Source organism: Agelaius phoeniceus, chromosome 11 (assembly GCF_051311805.1).
Source record: "Agelaius phoeniceus isolate bAgePho1 chromosome 11, bAgePho1.hap1, whole genome shotgun sequence".
NCBI lineage: Eukaryota > Metazoa > Chordata > Aves > Passeriformes > Icteridae > Agelaius > Agelaius phoeniceus.
The window spans coordinates 8673015-8692165 of record NC_135275.1 but is presented as its reverse complement, the minus strand read 5'-3'; the positions used below and the strand labels follow the sequence as shown (position 1 = coordinate 8692165).

The window sequence follows — 19151 nt, the reverse complement described above, 5'->3', positions numbered from 1 at the left end:
GCCCATCAGGAGATTGAAGGCTGTTTTAGGGATTAAAAAAACATGCCACAACTATAAGCAGTCTAAAATAGTGTAGGATGAAACCCAAAAGGTATTTAAGTTCACTTGGCAGAAATGCAAAAAAGCACTTTTGCTGTGATCTTTAAAACACTGAACACTGGAGGAGGGGAGGGAAATCTTGTGTGACACTGGGCCCTCATATTTGTGAGTAAAAAGCAACCCAATGTATACACAAGATATTTTAATACTGTTTTTACGTCTCCCTAGTAAGCTTGGAATGTGATTGTTATCTTTCATTACATTAATCACATCCACATTTCTGATGATGGATGTGTAATGGCTCCTTTTCAACTTCATAGGTGTTTAGAGGAGGCAAGTATTGCAGTAAACAGTATGTGTGGGATTTAACCTAAATATAAGCAATGCAAATATCTCTGTTGAAGATATTGTGTAACTGTAGAAAATTCTAAATCTTGTTTTAAACCTAGCAGAAAGAGAAATTGAGATCAGTGGGGGAGGAATAAATTAGTAAGTTATAGGATAAAATTGGAAGTAGCCCTGAAATAGTAAAAAACCAAAAAGCTGCCTTGAGTAACTGTGTTCTTCAACCTTTTACCTTTTTTGTAGCATTTTTACCATCTTTGAAGCACTTAATTTCCCATTGGTTCTACTCTGTGTATGTTGTATTTAACACCATTTTAATGCATTTGTACAGGTAGGTATTTCTCACATGCTGCTTTCATGCCAAGGTTTTGATATGTAGAAGCAACACAAACCGACACCAAAGAAACTTTAGCAAATGAGCCTGGAAAAATTCCTCATTCCTGCACTAAGGCATAAAAAGGCACCTCAGAAGGAGGGATGTGGGCAGTAGCAAGGCAGATGTGGAGGGCATTGACTTGCATGTCTGAACTTTGGCTTTTTCACCTTGGGCTGGTAGGAGAAGGGAGTGCAGCTCCAGCAGAGCCACTGTTACCCCTCTTTGATGCAGTTGGATGTGCTCTGGTGTAGGAGCTGTGGTGTGCAGAGACCCAAGGGAACTGGAAGCAGTGCCTGGTGTGGGGCTGGTTGTCCTTCCAAGGCATTTCTGCCAAAGCACAAATGGGTGCTGCTCCCTGCAGGCAGCAGATTCAAACCAATGTGTGTGTCAGGTTTGGGCCTGCTGACTTCTTTGTGAAAGGAGGACACCACTGCTTCTTCAAAACAAGCCTTCATAAACAACACTTAACAGGTGTCACTATTTTCTCTTCAGAAGGGCTGAAGATGCTCCTAGTGCTCTGTTAAAATCATAATTCCTGAGTATTTTGTTTCAGGAGAACTCTAAGGGCATAAACAGGGCCATCCACTTGAAGGGAAAGAGAATGGTTTCCAGAAATTATATAGCCATCCATGGGCTTCTCAGAAATCTCATCTGTTAGCTCCATGGGAGCTTGGTTTAATTTCTCATGTGGTACCTTGAGTTCCTGTGTTCATTGTTGTTGTAGATGCAAGGCTGTGTTGCCATCATGTAAAGTACTGGTGGGGGAAGGTTGAAGTTGTAATAACCTACTTGGGGAAATTATGCAGATCTAAGCCAAACTTATTTTCCTAATATTTTTTTTCTGTAGCTGTCATTTCAAGGTTTAAACCTGGTATCATGTAGAAGTGGGAAGGAGAGAAAATACTTCCAATTTCTGCTGAAAGAGGTGATAGTAAGACATCAGCTGTGGGCTGTCATCCCTTGCCAGCACACAGCTTTGTTCTGAGCTGCACACTTGAAGCTGCATCACCAATTATTAGTACCTTTCCTCTGCTGGCAGTAGATTTCCAGATGAAAAGTCATGTGCTTTGATTGAGTGAGATTGTTTTTGTTCAATTCAGAGGTCTCTTCCAGCCAGTCACCAGTCACTGAGGCTGTGGAGGTGTTGTGCCCTGCACAGGAGGATACACTGAAGCAGACTTGCTCCTTCAGCTGGGCACTTCAGTTCTTATCAGAGAGAGATGGATCAAAAGAATCCAGTGGCTGTTGTGTATCACAGCTACCAGTAACCATGAGAGTGAATAGAAGCTTTGCTAAGCTTCATTCTTATGTTGTTGATAGGATTCTTTAAGGTTTTGGCAACTTTTTCAACTGGTCTTCAATTCAATTAAACCTTTTTTTACTCCCACTCCCCAAAGCTTTGTCAGGATCTCTTTCATTTTGCTTGTAAGAAACTGGGCTAATGTGACCTGACAGGGTCTTCATATTTTTTCCTAACAGCAGTTTGTGTTTGGCCTTACATGGCTCTTTCAGGAGAGTAGCATATGCTTAATAATTCTGCTGCCTTCAAGAGTGAAGTTGAGACCTGGACATAAGCCAGTTGTTCCCAGTAGTTTTGGATTACTTTAGATGCCCTGGTTCCCCTCTGTAGGAGAGCAGGCAATTCACATCTGGCAAAAGAATGAGGAGGATGAGAATAATAAATGTATGATACTGATGCTTTGCTCCTCCCTTTCCTGCAGCTTATTCTCTTGTCAGTGTCTCAGTGTTTAAAATTCCTCTACTGCCATTTCAGAGATGTGCAAAAGATGAAAATGCAAACTGTTCATCAATTTATTTGTTTATATTGAGGACTGGATCTCAGTATCTCTGAAGAGTTGGGATGAATATTTAAGTTTAAGGGGAAAACAAGGTGATTTTTCTCTCTTGGATAACCTGGCACAGAAAGGTGTATTTTGGCTAAAACAAAAATGTAGCAGATATCAAAGATTAGCTTGGTTCAGGTGCATTTACAGCTGAGCTGCCCTTCTGAAAAGATCATCTGTGAGTAACTGTCTTGGCTGCATTTGCTGTGATCATCTTCAAACAGTTTAATGTACTCTTGTCCTCACTCCAAACACCTCCAGCTGCTGTGTTCACTCTGTTCATCTGTGGGCAGCAGGCACTGAGGCAAAAGCTGCTGGTTTTATGTGGGAAGGAAGATGTCTTCTCCAAAGGAAGAGTTCAGAACCAGGTTAGCATAAAAATTCATAAATAGCTGCGATAATCCACCCACAGGAAATGGCTTTATATGCTTCCCCAAACTAATCTTGCCTTGAAGCTGGAGAAAACAACACGGTGAAATGGAGAAGACTTGATAAATCTGTAAAATAATCCAAAGCCTGAATTGAAGGACAATCTAGCTCATGTGAGATTAAAGGATTATTTCACTCCAGAAAAGATTGCAGGTGGAGAAAGAATTTTTCTAAATTATTTTTTAGCATTAAAAAGACTTGGACACAAGTAAGTTGCTTTTTAATTAAAACTGGAAATGTTTGTGTGTCCAGTGCTTGGTAATGAAAGTGAGTAAAATCAAATTTTTACTCCTTTTTTGAGATGTGGTCTCAAGCCTGTGTTGGTGAGGGATGAATGTGGTCTCTCTTTTGAGAGGCACTGAATGTAAATTAAGCAAGTGGTTTAGTAAAATATATGCTTTATGGCTTCAGTAGTTTCAAGTCAAGAAGAAATATTTGGCAGTGGTGGGGGGATCATGTCCCAAGTGCTTCTACCTTTGCTGTGCACAAATATCTTGGTTTCTGTGTTGCTCTCAAGACCTGAATACCAATGGACCCAATATACAGGAGAAAAACTGCAAGTAATTTTTATTCCAAGAGAAATAGTTTGAAATCTGAAACACTAATAAAAAAGTTCTCATCTGAAAATCTGTGGAGTGTCAGATGAGCTTGGTTTTTAAATCTGAATTTAAAAGACATAGAGGCTATTTCTTGTGAATCAGACCCATCTCTTAGAGATTCAGTAGCTTTGATCTCTCACTCAAAACAAATTAAATACTCTGGTTATTGCCAGTCCTCTGTGTCATTCAGCAGAGCAACATTTTTTTTCCCCCTGAAATTTACTTCCAAAATACACTTTTTATAAAATCTTGATGCAGATACATTTTTCTCCTTTCTAAGATTGCTTAAATTAAGTGCACTCTGAGGGATGTTGCTGTGTTAGCAGGGCACCCTCTGAAGGCTGGCTCTTCAGAAGTGCTCATCCTCTCCCTGGATGTTCACAGGACCTTCACCTTCTATTTTCCCTCAATGGGAAGGAATATTAAACACCTCCCACAATTTGTTTTCACAAGCAGACTTTGAAGATTAATACAAGTTGTTATTCAGCTGTTGGATACCAGCAGCTGAGTTCATTTAGGTGAGTGATTTGCATCCTCTCAGAGCTGGGGACGGATATGGGAAGGCTTTGAAGTCTTTGTGGTTGGGGAAGACCTCTGGTCACTTGGAGTTCTAACCTCTGTACTGTGCAGTTGCTGTCATGGTGCATGTTTGGACATTTTGCTGCAGCCCTTTCTGGCTAGCTGTGGTTTTTTGTGAAACTGAGTCTCCTGACTCCTTTGGCTGTGCTGGCCCAGCCCCAGAGGTGAGAGCTCTGCAGCAAGGAAGCTGCACTGAAGCCATCAGCCATTCCCTTGCAGAAACGTGCAGGATCTGATGCAAGTGCCATCAGTTTAGCTTTGGCTGATCAGCTGTCAAGACTAAAGCAACAGCAGCGTGTGATGAAACATTTCTACTCAGAGGGCTGGAAATGCAAAGACTCAGTTGCAAAGGGCTTGTGTGCCTTGTGTCTCCACCCTGTGTGGATGAAACTGGCAGAGCCTCTGGCTCATTTTTGTAGCTAGGATTGATTTAATACAAAGTACAACCTTTTCTGTACCCCAGGGTCCCTTTGGTCACTGTGATACTGGTGCTGATCATGCTTGCTCTGGCAAATACTGGATGGTACTGGAATTTTTGTGTATGCTTGTGTGGTTTTCCTACTGTAAAAAGCACAGTGAGCACTGCAAGTGATCACTTGTTGCTGTGCTGAGTACCACTGGAGGAGATTTGTACATTACCCCAAAGTTGCTGCTATAATTTAGTGAAAGGGTTGGTAAACTGTAATTCTGGTAATTCTGCAGAAAGTGAGGTGTGCTGGGAGGTGGAAGGAGAGGTGGCAGCTGAGAATGGTTTGTTTGGAAGGGACCTTAAAGATCATCTAGTTCCAGCCCTGCTGCCAGCCCCATCCAGCCTGGCCTTGAGCACTGCCAGGGATGGGGCAGCCACAGCTTCCCTGGGCAATCTGGGCCAGGACCTCACCACCCTCATTTTAATTCCAAGGGGAGGGTAGCTGAGCACTGGCTTTGAGTTTTCTCAGTAACCATTTCCTTCTTGCAGTGCTTCAGGCTGCTAAACAGAGAAAATTCTTTACTTTTCAAGTGTCCTCAGTAATGGATGTCTGAATGGTGGATGAAGAGAGGGGTGGGACTATGAACTCATGCCCTGCACTAGAGAGCAGACAAGGAGGTTGTTTAGCAATACAACTTGAGCAGATCCTGATGAGGCCAGGCTAGTGCTGGCATTTGTCCTTCTTCAGGCATTGTCATGTATTCCTAATCCATGTGACCCCACAGTGAACCTTGGATGGATGTGCAAAACCTGCATTGAGGGCTCTGGGGGGCTTCCTGACTCAAATCTGTGCAGCAGCACTGACCAAGATATTCCTGTCCAGCCACACTGGAGCTAACTGTGTTGTAGGAATAATAATAAGTTTGTAGAATTTGAAGCAAGTTACAAAGTAAACCCAAGAAAATTCATGGTGTTGAATTAGAGAATGGGATAGTGCTGAGTCTTCACTCACTAACTCAGCCTGGTGTGAAATATTCTATGCAAATAGGTTTTATGAGAATTCATGTTAGAGTCTTCCTTCAGAGCCATTGAGATGGTGAGGGGCTACAGACCTGATTTTAAATGTTTGGGGTAGCACCTCTTGTTTTAATCTGAGCACATGAGGAGTTATCATTTCTGTTAGAAATACCCCACATTTTATTTTAAACCAAAACCCACTCTGAGGTTAAGGCTTTGACCACTGGAGTCAGGCTGGTCCTTGCAGGCATTTGTTTGCTAGATAAAGTGTTAATTCTGTGAAAGCTTCATGCCTTCTCCTGCTGTGAGATGAAACTTCTCTCCTCACTCAATCTGAACTGCCAGCTCTTCTGAGAATGCTTCAGAGGTGCAGAAGTGTAGCTGACTTGGGTGCCATCTCAAAGCTGTTAAATTCCAACTGGCACTGAGGAGAGCAGCCCAGCTCTCTTTAGGTGTGCTTGGTAAGAGCAGGGATCTGCTCTGGGGGTCCAAGTGCAGCTGCTGAGGTGAGGGGCACTGGCTGCAGGTTGGGGCAAAACCCAGCATGGGATAGGAGGAGGAGGAGGATCTGTTCTTGCCAGACAGGTTCATGCTTGAACTCTCTGCATAAGTTCTCTCATGAGCCTTTCCATCTTGCAGCTGCAGTTTGGAGTTGTAAGCTGTGATTAGTGGTGGGAGTTAAGGGCTTTTTTCTCCTGTAAAAGGTAGGTAGGGCTACCCCAGTGCAAACCCTTCCCATGTAGTTTGTTTCACTCATTGCATTAGTTTAGAGAAAGGGCTCCCAAGCTTAATTTACCTGGCTGCCCCTTGGATGCTAAGGCAGCATTTTTATGATGCAGTTCTCATGTACTTCATGTTTGGGAGTAAAGTGGGCTCTGAAATTGCTAATTTTAGGGAAAATCACCTGAAGTTGCAGCAGGGCATCTTTGAGAACACACCTGCACTGGCCATGCTTCTTGTTACAGAGGGCAGAGCTCTCCAACCTGCAACTCCAGGTCAAATGTGACAAATCCTATTCTGTAAATCTATGGGCAATCTGTAGTTTTCAATGGACCTTTTAAAAACCATCAATCCCTAAGTTCTGCCTTGTACCCACACAGTGGAGTGAAGAAAGTGTGGGTGCAGAAACTTAAAAACTTCTGCATTTGTTGTGTGCTTATTGTGGGTGATTTTTTTTTATAAATTGAAAAGAAAATGCTGTCTTCATAAATTAACATGTCAGATAGGGAAGAAAAATCTGAAGAGGAGGAAATAATGTTTTTTCTTTGAGCTGTTTGATATGTTAGTGCTCTGCAAAATGTTTTAGCATATGCTTAGAAAAAACAGTGGAGCAAACTTTTGAGGATCTTTTTAAGTAAAGCTAGAAAACTACTTCTGCTTCCTTTGAGATCAATGGAGAGAGGGATTTTCTGCTATGAAGAAACAGGAATAGAAGTGCAAGTGTCCTATTTTTCTTGCACAGAGCCAAGAACACATCTGTGGTGCAGTCACTGTGCAGGATCATATCCCTTGTAGGTTCAGCCAAGCTGTTGTTACTTTTCTGAGGAACTGCTTTGCCCATACTTTTTTGGGGGGGATTCCCTGATTATTGGTGCTCATTCAGGCAGTTGTGTCCCTGTGCTATTCCATGGCTAACTCAGAGCCACTGTGGCTGCAGACTGGAAAGGCCCTGTGCTGCACCTTTGGCCTTGCAGAGTGTCCCTGAGCAGGCTGAGCTGAGCATCAGTTACTCCATTAGTTATCCTTTGCCTGCCTTCCCCCAGCTCCAGGCTGTCCTGCTGTAGCCCATCTGGCTGGCTGGATCTCTCCTGCCAGGGGCTCCACTGCTGCTCCAGAGCCTTGCTGGTGACCTCTGCTGCCTGGCTCTGGACTCCTGTTCAGGTTTCCTTCCATGCTGCTGCAACTGGTTTCTTTTGGCATTCAGTTAGCACCTGGTTCCCCTTATCTGTCCTCCTCAAAAGCCCCTCCAGGGCTGCTGCAGAAGCTTCAGCCCTAAGACCAGTGGCTTTTGAACTGTCTCTGCTGCTTAATCAAACACATTTAAGAGGGGCTAAGGAAAAGATACCATGAGAGCATCTTGGAACAGCATCCCAAATCACTGTTATTTGGGTTGTAAAAATAACATGGAGTAATGGCATAAGGGGCTTGTCATCAGGTAAGCAAGCATGACTACTGGGGGCCTCAGTTCAGGTGTCCTGGGGAGGATGGGAGTGAATATTCCCCAGAATTTTTAAGTAAATTGGAGGCAACTTTTTATTTCTCCATATTTTCTCATTAATGTTTCCAAAGAGAAGATTGGTCTTCATTTACCTTCACAGACTCAACATTGAAAAAAAAAAAAAACCAATGTTGCCAGAAGTGTTGGTAGAAGTGATTTAAGTTTTCTGTGAAAAATTCCTGTATTCTGTTCTAGTGCCCATAGTAATGCTCAGTATATTACTGCAATGTCAAAAATACTCCTTAAAAAATAAATAGCTTGGTCTTTTTTTCTTGTTTAAGCCTAAGCTGTTGTCCTTCTGCCAATTTGAGCCAGGACTTCAATAAATTATCCAGCATTTACTCCCTGGTGCGTAATGGAGACATGTACTGAATTCCTGACACACCAGGAAGCCCAGATCCTGCCTCAGAGTGCAGACTGGGCTCTGGTGAATCCTCACTGGATCTGGCTAACAGTGGTCTCCTCCTTGGCTTAACTGCTGGTTTGTCATCTTTGAGAAGCCATTGCAAAAGCATGCAGGAGTTGAATGGGTGCAGTTTCATTTGCCTCCTGAGAATGACTTGCTTTATAAATAGCAGCATGGAAATATTGTAAAACTTTCAGGTGCTAATAAAGGAGCTTTTCTGTGCAAGTTGCAATATAGCACTTACAGCAACTGGGTAGTATTTGTGCTTTCCCTTACCTTCCTAGGGTATCAGATGCCCTGTCTATTTATATTCATCATATATTCAAGTCTAAATGGACTAGAGTCATTGATTCCTACTTTGGTCTTCCTGAATTTAATTTCTGACTGCTGCTTTTCCACTTTTAGTTTCCAAAAAATACTTACTGCAAGTTTCTGCTTATACTTACGTGCAATTTCCATTCCAATAAACATTTTCCTTACAGCTTTCTCACAAATTCAACACTCTGTGAAGGCTCCTTTACTTGTGTCTCATGGTGCTGTGTGTAACAGCTCTTAACTCCTATTGACAGGATCATGGTGGCAGTAAATCATGGAACAGAGGAACCACGAGTGATCTGGGCATTGCTTCTGGCAGGGCAGTGTGACTGGGCCTTTAATTCAGCTGGTTATCTTTCTCAAGGAAATTTGATGCAGTGTTTCATTCTCTCTCTTTTTATTGGAGTGTTGAGTTACTAGTTCATTTTTTTAGATGGAAAAGCCAGGATCCCTACTGGTTTTCATTCTGTGTCTGGTTGCTTAAAGGAGAAGATCTTTGCTGTAAACCCTTGGTAGACATTTGGCCTGCTGTGTTCTGCCCTTGGTAGCTTTGTCCTGGTCTCCAAGACAGTCACTAGGCAATGGCATGGCTGGATATGGAGATTAAGTCCTCTAAAAGATTAAGTCCTCTCTCCTTTGAATAGAGGGGAGGGCTCCTGCTGGCTCTGGGGCACCTGGGATGTTACCTGCTGGCTCCACAATGTTTCTTCTGGTTCTCTGTGTACTTCAGTTCCTGTGCCTCTAAGGGATGGAAGTAGAGGAGGGAAAAACTTAAATGCAGCTGGTGCTGTCGCCTATGGAATATTTGGCAATGCAGGGTTTATTCTTTCAGGTGAAGCTTTCTACAGCTGCAGCAGAGCTCTTTTGCCTTGTCACAGGTCAGAATTAAGAAATATATTAGAAATAAGCTTTGAACTGTGTTTAGGGAGGAGAAAAGGGTGCATTATGATGCACTGGACAACCTCAAGCCCTTCCTGACTTCCTTGATGCAGTCTTGCAAGATGGCTTTGCCTTATGCCTGCAGTTGTTTTTACTATGTCTGTTTTCTCTTCTCCCCCACAACTTGTCTCATTCCCCAAATCATTTTACAGCAGACTTTTCTTAGTCTCAAGTGGCCTTAGCCAAGCTATTTCCTCTCTTTGTGCTTTCGTTTCCCCAGCTGTAAAATGGGGATAATGAGACCTGCTTGCTTTTGTCAGGCACTTAGAGATGTGCTTACGAAATGTGCTATTAAAAGGCTTTCTATGTATAACTGCTATACAAACAGCGGTTGTCCAAGTTTATTTGAATTACTTTATTAAAGTCCAAGGTTCTGAGCATCCTTTGGTTTTAGCAGAGGATGTTATTTATGCAGTAAAAATGCCCAAAATGTGAAGCTATCGATCGTTGCTGATAAGTTTATGGATATTAAAGCATTAAATCATCACCGCCCATTATCAGCCATTCTGGTGTCTCTGGAAGCTGAAAGTGGTTGTGCATAGCTGGGGCCCTTGATTATCTTGGAGTGATCAATAAAAGGTTTTCAGCAGAAGCTTTTATTGCCACGTGGTTAAAATGTTCTTCCTGTGCATCCTGTACATGATGACTTCAGCTCCAGGAGAAAGAGAGCAATCTTTTGTAGGGTAAGTGGATTACACAAAGAAATGTAGGCATTATGTTGAGGAAGATACTGCCACTTTTGGAGGGGAGTTTTTCCCCTCCATCTCCTGCTGCATTGTCTCGGGCTGGGAAGGTTTTCTTGCCTGTCGTGGTGCTTGTCCAGCAAGTTTTGAGTGTTTTAATTACAGCAGACCCATGGTGTTAAGGGAAGGGAGGAAATGGTTGGAAGCAAAGAGAGAAAATCAGAGCCATAACTGAGTAAAATTGTTTAAAACTTGTGTCTCGCTAGCAGAAGTGTGTCTGGTGCCTCATGAACCTGTCCAGGAAAGGAAATGCAGAGCCAGTGCTGAAATGGGTGCTTGGTGTTGTCTGCAGGAGGGCTTTGTGCCCACTGTCTGCTCTTGCTCCTCTCTGAAGTCATGCAGGGCTCTGCCCTCCTGGAATACTGACACTGGAGTTCCATCCTCAAAATATTCCTGTGAATTTAGTGTTTTATTGGGCACATTTTATTGAGAGTACAGTGTGCAGTGTGTCTTTGTCAGTAGCTCAACAGCAGCTTTTACTTTGTTTTGCAGACAGTTTCCATCCTGGAGCAGAGGCTGACACTCACTGAAGACAAGCTGAAGGAATGTCTTGAGACTCAGCAGAAAATCATTCAGAACAAAACAAACTGATTTCCTGAGATCAGACAGGAGCTGAAGGAATTGGGAGGTTTGAGGTTGTTTGTGTTCCTAACAGACTGTGTGTGACTTGCTTTAACAATTTTGAGCACAATCTATTTTTCAATTGGAATGTATAGTTACTGTATCTGTAAATAGCTTTGTTACTTCCCTAAAATAAAAGCAATATTTTATTCGTAATGTGGGTAACAATTGTGATCTCTTGTGCTTTCCAGAAGTCCAGCAGCCAGCATGTGGACTGAGTACTAACCAGGAAGGTCACATCTCTCCTGTCTCTGGTCCTACTAAGTTCAAGTGTGTAAGCACTTTGGAGATGCCAGATGCCTGGCCCAGGCTGTACTAGGCCAGTTGCTGAGGCATGTGCTGCCTGAAGGTGAGAAGCAAAGTGCTCTCAGGACATTTGGGGCAGTGGTGTCTGCTTTCACCTCTGCTCTAGGACCATATTGAGCTTTCACCTCTGCTCTAGGACCATATTGAGCTTTCACCTCTGCTCTAGAACCATATCAAGCAGGTGAGGTCCTGTGCAACTGGCACCTGGAAGGGTTTGTCTCAGCCAAGTTTCACACAGCAAATCTGACACAGCAGCTGAGACCCTGGATGATATTTGTGCAGAAGTGATTAAATCTGACACGTTCAACCTGCTCCCATGTGCAACAGAGGAAAAATGATTGAGGCTGGAACAGAGGCCCCAGCGTGTCAGGTGCAGGGTGATTTCCAAGGAGATTTTGCTTCATCTTTGCTTTTAAGTTAAAGACAGGGCAAAGGGACAGGAAGGGAACTAAACAGTGGAATGTTTTCTCCATCATGGAACTCCCCTCTTCTCATACTGGACTGCCTTTAATTTGTGGTCATTTTGCAGATGTTTTCACAATTGAGTAGCTCATCACTGGCACCTTCCTCCCCTCATTGCTCCTCCTGACTTTTTTGGGCCTTGAGCGCTGTTCAGTATGTAGCTGCACAAGAATTTGGACTTCTGGGAGATCCTGTCTGCAACACCTCTTCTGCTAACACATACTGGTGGTCTCCTTTCCTGCAATAAACTCTGACCCACATTCCTGGAGAAACTTGAGCACCCCAGGGTTACCTTGCTCACCACTGTCTGTCTGAGCTCTGCAGACAGGGAGGCTGCCTTAGTCCCTGCCCTTGGTGGTACCTCGTGCCACCAGCACCTGCCAGCCCTGCACAGCTTCCAGGGCCTCCATCTCCACGTGTGTTGTGGCACTCTGGATGCTTGCCTGAGGACAGGCTGGCATCCTTACTTCACATGGAGGTTAGCTGGTTTTAAGGCCAGGCTGTGTGGTTTTGGCTTTAGAATGGTTTCTGGTGTTGCACCTGTTTCTGTTGCAGGCTGTGTTGGCTGGGACAGTTCCTTGCTGGTGTTAATGCTCCTCATCCCACATGGGGGGAGCTGGTTGTGTTTTCCTGCCCTCCTTCCCTCCTGGTCCTTTGTACATCTCTAAGAACCCCTTGCTGGCATGATCACAATATTTCACTCCTTCATTTGTGGGAGGCTGAGAGCTTTCTCATTTCCATGCTTGGTTGATGATGAGTTTCTCTCTGCTCTGCCACAGACTTTGTTTTCTGTTTCCAGGCTCTGAGTCTGATAAATCATTACTTTCCCTTAATGGAATCAATTCAGTGGTGGTATTCTGTGCTCTTGCTCTAAGCTTTCAGTGGCTTTTTGCTGAGAGCCTGACATCATTTTCATTGAAATGAGCTTGTGTGGTGATGCAGATGGGTGGGGAGGAGGGGACTCAAAGATGCTGTGGCCAATTTGCTGCTAGAAAAACAGCTTTCCTGCCCTGATCTGCTGCCACTGAAACAATGACAAAAATCAGTTGCAAGAGCCTAAACTTTCAACTTGATCCTCAGTGTTGTGGACTGGCCTTTGGGATTGGGGTGTGGAGGGGAAAATTGAAACATTCCCATATCAGTTTTTAAGCTCAGTTAGAGCGTGGTGCTAATAATGCCAGAGTTGTGGGCTTGATCCCTGTATGGGCCATTCACTTAATAGTTGGATTTAATAATCCTTGTGGGTTCCTTCCAACTCAGAGTGTTCTGTGATTTACTTTAAAAATAGCCTTTGCATCCTTTTAATGTATAGTTTCTAATGTCTTAGAGACACAGAAGCAACTGTATATAGTATTTTAGAGAGGATGGCAGTGCAATTGACACATTTCATGTGTGCCCAGAGGTGTCCACATTTGGGCACTTTTGATACAGATGATTTTCCTTTTCAGATGTTCTGAGTGAATCAGAAACATTTGAAAGATGTAATTGTGCTTCTAAAAGAGGTTAAATGCTCAAGTGCTGAGGACAAGTGGGATGTAGGGTGCTGTGTTTTAACCCCAGCTGGCAGCTAATCCCCACCCAGCCCCTCACTCACCCCAAGTGGGGTGAGGAAGAGGCTCAGAAGACCAAAGAAAACTCGTGGGTTGAGATAAAGACAGTTAATCAGGTAAAGCAAAATGTGGAATTCATTCACCACTTCCAATGGGCAGGCCATTGGTTCAGCCATCCCCAGGACAGCAGGGCTCCATCACATGTAATGATGACTTGGGAGGACAAATGTGAATGCCCTCCCTTTCTCCCTCTTTCCCCAGCTTTACATGCTGAGCATGATGCCACATGGTTGGAACATCCCTTGGCTCAGCTGGGCTCGGCTCTCCTGGTTGTCCCTCCCAACTCTGTCCCTCAGCCTCATCTCTTGGGGTGGGGTGAGAAGCAGAAAGGCCTTGGCTCTTTGTAAGCACTGCTCAGCAGCAACTAGAGCATCCCTGAATTATCAACTCTGTTACCAGCACTAATCTGAAATGGCCCTATAGGAGCTACTGGGTAAAAAAATACCTCTATTCCAGTCAAAAGCAGCAGACTGGGAAAATTGCTTTTCTTACCTTCTTGTTCCATGTTGTTGTAGTGATAACCCTGGGTGGATGGGAGTGGGGAGTCAGAAGGAGAGGGAATCTTAAAACCTCCATATGATTTAGGAGGCAAGAAAGGTAATCTGAAAAGATTCTGACAGTATTACCTACCTTCTTTGTCCTAAATCTCAGCAACTTCATTTTCCCCCTTACAACCCTCCTACCTGGAGGAGGACTTAAAATGTACCAGCACTTCTGAAGGCTGGCTATTGCTTGAGAGGCAGGCAAGGCTTGGAAACTACAAGACTGACATTTTAATCCTTGGGCTTAGATTGAACAACAGCTTAAAAAAATGAGGAGCCCAAATCCTGTTGCCTGTCTTGTTCTGAGACTCCATGCTTTATCCACTCAGCACCCCAGGTTTTGAGTGCTGAGGGGAGAGTAGCCTCCAGAGTGAGTTAAATCCACTTTTACACTCATGATCTTTTTTTAATGTAGGCACATCTGCAGTGTCCCATTTGTGAAGCTGTGAACTGGGGGAGCAGTGGAGCAGCCAAGTGAGGAGCAGCCTGTGGCTTGTCCTTGGGCTGACATGGCCTCTGCTCTGCTTGAGGACAAATCCTGCCTTGCAAACCTCACCTGGTGAGCTCTGTGCAGGAGGAGCCCATGAAGAGTTAAGGATTTTGTTTTGGATTTCCAAGGCACGGTGGAAGCCAAGTTCTTAAAAAAGTAGTTTAATTTGTTGCCATTACATTTGCCAGACATATGACCTCACTAAACTTTCAGCAAGGGTTCTTTGTGCTGAGATTGGCCCCTGGGGAGCCCAGTGCTGCTGCAAATGGCTTTTTGGCTGCTGTGAGTATGGAGCATGTTAAACATAACCGTGATCTGTGAAAAAGTAAGAATCTTCAAGCACTGCCCACTTTCCTTCCTGTCTGGGAGCTGGAGTTGGACAGATACAACAGCAGAGCTTTACTGAATAGGCAGAAACAGCAGAGCACTGTGGTTCTGACTCTCCTGGCTGGGAAATGCAATAGCCAGGAGCATCCTCTGCCCACAGGCTCGTCACTGGACAGGGGTCCTGCCAGCTAACCAGGAAATAAAATCCAACTATGATCTAAGTAGCTGGGCTAAAACTAGCCAGCCTTGTGGTACAAATCACTTATTATATAACCTCTTTAAAGAGCTGCTTTTGAACGAAATGTTTTTTGAAACACGAGTGAGTAGGAGGGGAGGGAAGCGAATCGTTTTACAAAGGTTTGTCACTCTGACATGAGAGCAGGGCTGTTTCTTCTCTTGCTTTTAGAAATGGTTGGTTTGCAAGTGCTTCTCAAGTGGCAGGACCTGATCACTGGTAGTTTTGGGAAGGAAATAAGCTGGGAAAGAAGATTCTCATATTGATACTCCTCTGTGGATTTGATCTGTGGATTTAGTGTGCTGTAGGAAGTTTTACGTGTGTCTCAGGGAAAGTTGGGATTTGTAGCTCTACAACAGAGCTGTCACTGCAGGCAGACATCACTCTTCAGTCCCCCTGTTCTCCTTGTCAGAGGAGATATCTATAAATTCCTTCCTCTGTTGCAGTACAGGTTCCATGAAAGAAGAGTTTGTCAGAGATTTGAATGTGGGGTGTCAGTGAAAAGAGTGATGGGCTTGCAGGGCACAGGTCTCTGGCATCCCTTCTTTTCTCCCTGTCTCCTTGTAGCACAGCACAGCAGCCAGTGCTGCTGGTAAAGGTGTGCTGAGACCCTTTGTGCTGCACTGCACAAGTGGTGGCTGTCACCTCAGGGGGAGTTTGAAGGTACCTGGTATCAATTCTGAGCAAAGGTGAGGGTACATGGTTAAACCAGCAGGAGGGAGAGAGTGCTGTGGGGTGGTTTCTGGTGGGGGGTGAGCATTGTGAACACCTGGACATGTTCTGGCAGTGGGTCATTTTCTGCTTAGCTGCAGCTGAGACAGGCCAGGTGACCACTGCTCCAGGCCAGGAATTTGCCATCTGCAAGGAAGGCTTTCCCCAGTGACCACCTTTAGATTTCTTTATACTCACTCCAGCCCTTCCTCCCTGATAATGCAATACAGCTGGAAACACACCACTCTGTTGTCACAAAAATGCTAGGCTTGAATCAGTGCTGTGACCCAGTGCCAAAAAGCTGTCACCCCTGTTCTCCCTTGCTGTTTCTGCTCCCTGCAGGCACCTTCCATGCAGCTCATAACTCACTGCTGCCTTCCAGAGATGAGGCAAGCTGAGGATACAGTGGTGCTCTGTGTGGCACAAGGATTTTTCTGCAAATTTCCGGTGGGAATGCTACTGCAGCTGATCCTGCTTACTGCAAGAGCTTGTGGCTGTGTGGAGCATGTGCCACTGGTGGTAGCTGCTCTTGCAGCTGGTGACTGAAAGGGTTAAGCTTAGCAGCTGCCTGGATGGAGCTCCTGCTTCCCTCTGGGGTGGCTGCTCCTGGCAGGGATTCCCTCCTCACGTTTTCACAGCCAGAGCTGAGCTTTGGTGTGCAGATCTTCCAACTGCAGGAAGGACTTTGTCTGTTTCAGCTGAAATGAGCACCTTGGAGTGTGCTGGGCACCAGGGATCCTCTGGCAGCACGGTATGGGCAGGGGACGAGGGGGGCATTGCTGTTCCCCTTGTGTGAATCCCCTCTGCCATGTGCAGGTGCTGTAACAGCCACAAAGGCTCTGCCTGTCTCCTGTTACACGTGGTCCATGCGGTGACCAGGGCTAACTGAGATGGTTTTCATCCTGTGACAGCCTAGGAATATCCTTTTCCTTTTGTTCTTCTAAGCTGTGGTTACTTCAGAAGACGCTGTTCTTTTCATCCTGGGAGCAGTAGGTGTTGATTTCTGTGTCAGTGTCTTCTGATGCAGGCCTCTGGCTGGAAAAGTTTGTCATTGCATGTTGGGTTCCCTAGGCTGGGAGCTTTTTACAGGAGTTAGGGATGAAGATCCTGGCTTTTGGCACTTGTCCCCTGTTGACATCAGTCAGTAGGACCAAGACAGAGGTAGCTGTGGTGTTGCAGAAACTGCTGAGTGCTCCTGGAGTGAGAATGGCAGGCTTCAAGACTCCTGTTTGTGAAGCAAGATCCCCAAGGTGACCTGTTTGACTCTGGCCCTATCTATGTGCTGTTAAGTTAATTAACAAATAACTCTAATGCCACTTGATCTCCTGCTTAAAGATCAATGCTTGCCTGCTGGGCTATTTTTTCTTCGTAGCTCCTGTTTGTTTCTTAAGGGAGAGATTATTTGACCTGTGTATTTGTGTGATGTGTTTCTTTTACTCTATTATTTATGAAATCAATAGGTCTTAAAAAGGAGCTCTTACCACAAAGTGTCTGGAGCAAGGTGTGCTAAGGAGAAAGTGAAAACCTGCCTGCTGGCACAGCCTTTCCCATCAGCCTTGGCTGGAGAGAAGAGGAGCTCACCTGAGCACAAAGGGGTGGATTGTCCATGAAAATGCCTTAACAGCAGCCCAGGTGATGGGGGCAGAAGCAGAAATTCTTGCCTGAGTACCTGCAGGTCACACGGTGATGCAGGGCCAGAAATAAGGGTGGGCCATGACATTGGTGTTTTAAATTGGGCAGCCCAGGTGGGGGGTATGGTGCACGCTCTGTGCTGCAGAGGATGCTGAAAATTCTTGGGATACCTTTGAGAGGAGCTGTTGGTGGTGTTGAGCAGGCTCAGAGTGCTTTGGAGACATTGCAGCTGTGGTGAGGGAAAGAAACAAAGCTGAGCAAGTTTCTGTGTCTGGTCCCTTTCCCCACCCTTTGATAGCAATGGGCCTGTTGTTTTCCCTGGTTCCTGTGCTCCCTCCCCAAGGGTCAGCAGTGCATTTTGGAGGTTATGTTCTTTGCTGCAATTCCCTCTCTCTGCCTCTCCTCACTGTGTGCTGCCTTCATTGCCAGCTCTCACAGGAGAAGTGAAGATGAAAGAGAACAGAGATAATTATATTTAATAGCAATGAAAATCGGTGTGGTGATTGAGGGGCTGTTTTCCTTCCTGCTCTCCCACCTATTGAAGGTGGGAGGCAGCTTTGAAATCTCATGTGGTCATTTGGCCAGCCCTGTACCAGGCTCCACTGTGGCACCAGTGGGGAGGGGAAAGCCAGGTGGCATCTGTGTTGTCTGGATTTTCCAGCCTGGCCCAGGTAGACAGGAAAGTCTTTTCAAAGCCCCTTTGCCCCTTGTACAAAGTGCCTCTGCCCTAGCCCCAGCAGGTTGGCTCACCTGCCTTTTGGATGCAAATACTTGCTAATTTACAAGTTGGGAAAGGAGCAGCAGAAAGCTAATGAAAGTCAGCTGAAGTCCTCTTTCCTTAATCCACCCCAGCAGTTCACAGTCTGGATCAAAGGGCTGTGGGATCAGCTGCCACTCATCCTGCAACCAGCTGCTCTGGCCCTGTCCTGGGAGCCCAGGCTCTGAGAGAAGTTGCTGCAGGTGGAGAGGTGCTGAAATGCCAAATGATAAATCTCCAGCAGACACTGGAAAGGTTCTCCCTGTCTTTGAGACTGGCATGAAATGGATGCTGTGGTATCTCAGGTGTTCAGAGAGCTCAACACTGAGTGAGTGACAAAGGGACTGTGACTCCCCTGGTTGGAGCCAGTGTGTCTGTCTGTCTGTCTGTAGTGAGTGGCAAGGCAGTGCAGCCACCAAGCCCAGGGGCAAGAGCATGCTGTGGCCTTGGCAGAAACCTCTTTAAAAGCATGACTGTAATTCTTATCCCAGCATTTATTTAATGTCCTGGGACCCCTTCTTACCCTTCATCAGCTTCCCACCACCCTGCACCAAATGCTGCTCACTGCGAGTGTCTTCCCCCAGCCTCTGCAGCCAGAGTGCAGGATTTGGCAGTGAACCAAAGTATTCCTGATGTGTGGCATACTTCCCTCTCCTGTGGCTACCTGTAACCTGCTCCATCCTCCTGAAACCCTCCTGCCTGCACAGACCAGTGAGACTTTCCTTCCTGCCCACCAGGGAGATGCTGGATCTGGCTCTACCTCCTCCCCAGGTACTTCTGCTTTTTGATTTTTGTTTCTCCTTTCCTGTAGCCTCTCAAGAAGCCTGGCCTGACTGAGAACTGTGTGCACTGTGTTTCTTATCCCACCCTGGCAGCCGTGGGCTTCTGCAGGCTCCACACCTGAGGTCTCCCAGTTGGTGGGTTTTGCAAAACCCCTTTCTAAAGGATTTCATGGCTAGTCCTGTGAGACAACACAGGGCTGGAGGGAAAAACATGTACCACTTGTGTGTACTGGTGTGTGTGAGTCAAACCACATCCAGGAGTCCTGGACAGGGCTGGAAACAGTCCTTTCTCCAACTGATAATCCTTCCTGGAGCCCCACCACATCCCTGCTGGAAGGTTTCTCTCTCTCCTGTCTGGTGGAAGCTGTCACATAGGTGGGATGTCTCGTAATGCCAGCATTGCACAGACATCCTTGGG

At 45.4% G+C, this 19151-nt stretch overlaps 1 protein-coding gene across 4 annotated transcripts in view; it reads left to right on the top strand.

The window, feature by feature from the left end:
* Positions 1–11035, top strand: part of POC1A (POC1 centriolar protein A) — a 54062-nt gene extending 43027 nt beyond the window's left edge. For all 4 annotated transcript variants that reach the window (XM_054640171.2, XM_054640172.2, XM_077184608.1 and 1 more), the window contains one exon: positions 10751–11035. In XM_054640171.2, the coding sequence (XP_054496146.2) occupies positions 10751–10849 (99 nt within the window). In that variant the 3' untranslated portion in view covers positions 10850–11035. The remainder of the gene's footprint in view (positions 1–10750) is intronic.
* The last annotated feature ends 8116 nt before the right edge of the window (positions 11036–19151 follow it).